The 4,905-nt window shown below is 43.1% G+C and overlaps 1 protein-coding gene across 1 annotated transcript in view; it reads right to left on the reverse strand.

The window, feature by feature from the left end:
• Positions 1-3,957: 3,957 nt before the first annotated feature.
• Positions 3,958-4,905, reverse strand: part of LOC125953295 (DNA replication licensing factor Mcm7) — a 2,660-nt gene continuing 1,712 nt past the window's right edge. Inside the window, exons 2-3 of the mRNA XM_049682765.1 lie at positions 4,513-4,905; positions 3,958-4,440 (exon numbers count right to left, since the gene is read on the reverse strand). The exon at positions 4,513-4,905 is cut by the window's right edge and continues 1,531 nt beyond it. Coding sequence (XP_049538722.1) covers positions 4,239-4,440; positions 4,513-4,905 — 595 coding nt within the window. The 3' untranslated portion in view covers positions 3,958-4,238. The remainder of the gene's footprint in view (positions 4,441-4,512) is intronic.

The following is a 4,905-nucleotide window of genomic DNA, read 5'->3' on the forward strand; positions in this document are numbered from 1 at the left end:
GTGCAATGAGTTCGTATCGCCCGCCCGTCGGTTGTTATGCTACGGCGGCATTTCGGTTCGATTGCTTGGATGCTTCGGAGGCGAGGAACGTGCCACCAGCCAGCCAGCCAGCCAGCCTTCCTACCCGGAGTCAATCCGAGTGACACGATTTTCTCCGTCCGCGCGACAACCAAATGTCACTCCCACGTACCACGGCTGGTGGGTGGTGGTGGTGGTTCGCCCACTTTCGGTCCGTTGGTTGGTCGGTCGGTCGGTCGGTCCCGGTTCCAAGCCAATGGAGCGAAAATACTGTTTATAATTATTATCAATGTTCGAGAGCATAAATCGTGATTTATACTCATGCCCTCGTGGCCAACAGCATCCGCGGGGGGGGGGGGGGGGGGGGTCGCCGTCCCTCTCGTCATGTGCTTGTGCCCGTACAATGGGGCTTTGGGAGCAAACGCAGCCCGGGCGGACACTTTAATGAACGCGAAACAGCCGAAAAGGTGATTATGGATGCGAAATTGTGGGTCGCGTCTTTAGATTGGACGCCGCGGAGGGTTTTTAGGACACTTCCGCTACCCGGGGGAGGGTGTTTGTTGGTGGGAAATGGTGGGATTAGCTTGGCGGTACTGGGTACTGGGTACATTTCACATCAAAATGGGGCAATTAGGATGTTACGCAAATTGGTGACGTGGGTTCCTGGTTCAGCGAAGGATCATGGAGGAAGTCGTTTGCTACGAGCGCCATTAATCGATGTGTTGTGATATGCTTTGAACCCTAACTGGTGAGATGTTGATCGGTGGAGCAGGATGTTGAATTAAAAAGTTTACTCTTCGTGGCCCACAAACTGGTTTGTGGACGATTGTTGAAAGAGAATGATGCTCAATGTGATATTTACATAAAAATCGTATTTTCTATCTTAACACATTAAACCGTTAACAAACAAAAGACAAACAAAAGAATATAAATTTAAAGAAGTTACTGAACTGATGTTCACCACGAGTACTGTTTAAAAAAATTTAAAGTTAAAGAAAGTTTAAAGAATTAAAGAAAGAAATGAGAATTATTCGGAACTGATTATGTAAGTTTTTGTCTAATAGAACTGATACTATACTCGACTGGTAGAATATTGCATAAAGAAGTTCAAAATTAATGGTAGTTCAGCTACACTACCTTTGCAGTCCTTTGCAACAGATGCCAATTCTAATATGGTTTCAATTTTCATCAAAAGCAGCTATTGATTGTTCTTGAAAGAACTCATAACAACCACAAAATCGCCACGTTATTGTTTTGATTGCCCTAAGCTTATAAATGAAAATATAAGTATTGATGTACTACTTATTCAATTTTTCATCACGAGACGGAATTTAGATCCGCATCCATTCCGCTCAAAATTGGTAATTATTTTGAAAATCAAACCACATGACGATGATACGATCATCGATTCAGAATCCAGGGTTGGGGTGTCCTATTATTGATTTCAGGCAACATCCAAATCCCAACCCATCGCTCCTTCGTTCTCGTTGGCGACATGGTTAATCAGTATTCCAGCCCGTTCGCACCACAGGAACGTCAAGAACGGGAGTCTACTAAGCAGCTCCCACGACCGCTCCCGGAAAGTGACAAATCGCATAAACACCGCTACTTAATTACAGGTACCGTGTGGGGGGTTTGGTTAGCTACTGGAGTGTCTGCCCAAGTGCGGGGCATGGAAATTTGATGGATGAATTACCTTTCCTGGAATTGCAGAACGCAAACGGTCCGTACAGTTTTATGATGGGGCGTTTGGAATGGGACACCACCGTTCGTGCATCAAAAATCGACCATAGCCACCCCGCCGTCGCCACCCAATAATGGCTCATTAATCAAGGTAGTTAATTTTCGGCCCTTAAACACACGCCGGGTAGAGGGGAGCCGGCGGAAGGCGCCATTAATGTCGTAAAAACTGGAAGCTCCCTTCAGCCCTTTCGCAATAAGGTACGTTAAGGCCGTACCGAAACCAGACCTTTTGAAAGGAGAGTGTCCAGAATGGTCAATTTTGGATTAGCAAGGTTGTTAATGTTGCGGCAATAAAAGGTGTCGATCGGGTGTCGCATGGAATTAGCAAAAACAAGAAACTCCATAAAAAAACTCTCAAATTATCAATTCACAAAAGCTTCTGCGTGATGGTACAAATGCTGAACAAATAGTCATATATTTAAATGAAATCGTTTAATTAAATTATAGGCCATTAACCAACATTTATGTGAAATGTTGCTTTCATTGATAAATTTATAAAAATGCTAGGAAACTAATCTGGATTATGTTTGTCCAAATTCCATGCGCGACACGTTTGCCATATTTAGACCAATCATTTTAAACATTACTTTTTAATTTCCGTAAGTTTTACGTCCTAAACAGAAGTTGCAATATTAGATTGAAGCTAGTACATTTCACCAAGCATAAATGTTGAATAGTTAGGCAAAACATGGACATCCTTATCATGTATCAATTGTAAGTCTTTCGCCTTCGAAATTGTTTTCAGATGTCGGTTGGATTAAAGCTTGTTCAAGTGAACCGTCATTATGATTTTATTGGGCATCTTCGATTCCTTGAGATTGTTGAACTTATGACTGAGTACCTTCGTAATCAGTTTGATGTTCCTGTAAGCATGTACTTTAACATTTAAGATGATGGAATTATTGTTGGTCCGGCAACTGGTCGATTTAAACGAATGATACTTTACTGCTATTTTACTGTCGGTGATGTAACTCAAGCAAATAAAATCAATCGATGATTAAACATCGGGGACGTATTCGAATGCGATTGCCAAATGTACTGAGCTTCAAACGTTCGCCTCACAATCACCGGATCTCTCCATTTATGTCGACATATATTTTATTCAAATACGGACTGTGTAGAACTTTGGCCAAGAATCGGTAAATTCGGTGACATTTTATGACCGTGTCCGTAGAGCGATGAAAATCATTTTACAAACACCCCAACCCCCCACAACCCTGTGACATTCCTGTGAGTTTATGTGGTGCAATAGCTTTACAACCTACTTGCAGCGCTTTGGGTAGACTTCGTTTTTAATTGATTGTTTTATGGCGGTTACAGCGACTTCCGCATTGACACCTAAATCAATAATTTTCACCATGGAGCCCGGTTTTATCACCATCCAAGTCCCTTCGGAGACCTAGAATTGATTTACAACGATGGCACTTCCCTTCCATATTAAAGCATTCTATTCAATACGCAAACTACTGGAAATGCGCCATTTCAAACAAGCCAACATAATATTAAAGCTACACTGAGTTGTACGTCGCTTTTGAAATGTGCCATAATCGTTTGGCCGAAGTAATCCCCCCCGGGGTATAGAACATAAATCAAGCCAACCAGCCAGCTAGTGCGTATGCATTTGCATGAGCTCCACGGATTTAAGGGGTCGTTAAAATTCAATGCTTCGTTAACGACCTCTCTCAGTACTGTGCGTGTTTGGCATTACCTCCAACATGTTTGCAATCCTCAAATTGGTAACTTCTAATCGGACGCCGTGTGATATTTTGGGCAAATTAGTTCGATCGATCTGTTACGCAATGATTAGTCGCAGTGAACTTTGCCAATCATATCATCAATATGCAATTGCTAGTGAAAGATTAAAAGTAACCATTTGGTGTGAAATGGGAATTACTTTACCCGTTGTTAGCCAACATACTTGCCATCCAAATCACAAGCTTCATCAGCTTTACGTTGAACGCTGGAAATATAAAACGCAGTGCCAAAGAATCCTTATACGATTCACCCTTTCGTACATGGCTAATAGCAGCAACATTTAACAATTTGTAATAATAATTCATGTTTCAATAGCTGTCGAAATGGAATGACATCAACCAGAACAAGAAATGTTTGAACAATCTTTCATTTACCTTCCATTTACCTGATTTGTGACGTTGAGTGTGACCATTCGCTCCAGTGCATCTGGATTACCTGATATATCTCTTGTCCATTCAAAAAACTTTATTACACAAACACAATTAAGATACAGTTGCTAAAACGTTACTGATTATTGGTGAAACACGGCACTTACGCGTCGCTCGGTACATTAATGAAAAAGATTCATCAAACTCACACTACGCATTGGGGACTTAAACAACTTTTTTACGAATCATCTACAGCACTTAAATCAACAAAAAGTTCTAGTTTATAAAAGAAACCAATACAACGATGCTAGCTCGCATCGAGGATACTTCTGGAAAACGCAGTAGGATGCGATCCTAGATGAAGGTGATCTTTGTTCGCGTCTGATTAATCTGCCACACGTTCAGTTCCTCGTACTCCTCAATGCACGCCTCAACCTCATCCGGTTTGTAGCCCTTCGTCGTGCAGCGCTCCATAACGTCAGCCATCTTAACCGTTTTGTGTTCTCCCGCCAGGTCCCGGACCAGGGCGAAGATCTTGTCGGAGGTGTTTTGAACGCTAGGAGAAAAGAGACGTTAGTACAATCGCTAAGGAATAGTTAACAGTCAGAGCCTACTGCGTGATACTTACTGCGTTACTCGTTGCTCCGTTTGGTTTAGCGAATCCTTTGACATTTCCAGCAAACGCAGAGCCTCCTGTACATCGTCCTTGTCCACTGTGTCGGCCAACCGCAGACGAGCCAGAGCAGTCGAGAGACGCAGAATACCGAGCAGGTTACGGGCCGAGGTGAATGTCATGTCACGGCTGTTGCGGGCCTCCCGGCGTAGCTCCACGTACGCATTGACGATGTAGTCCGTTAGATCCGGTGAAATGACGGGCATCTTACGCTTGCAGAGTGCAATGTACCGTCGAATGAGGGACATATCGAGTGTCTTAATGCGTGTTGGTGGCTGTTTTCCGTGGCTATGCACATACGTAATGTGCTTCGCGAGCCGCAAATCGTTGTCACGATCGGGAATGTCC

Source organism: Anopheles darlingi, chromosome 3 (assembly GCF_943734745.1).
Source record: "Anopheles darlingi chromosome 3, idAnoDarlMG_H_01, whole genome shotgun sequence".
NCBI classification, from domain to species: domain Eukaryota; kingdom Metazoa; phylum Arthropoda; class Insecta; order Diptera; family Culicidae; genus Anopheles; species Anopheles darlingi.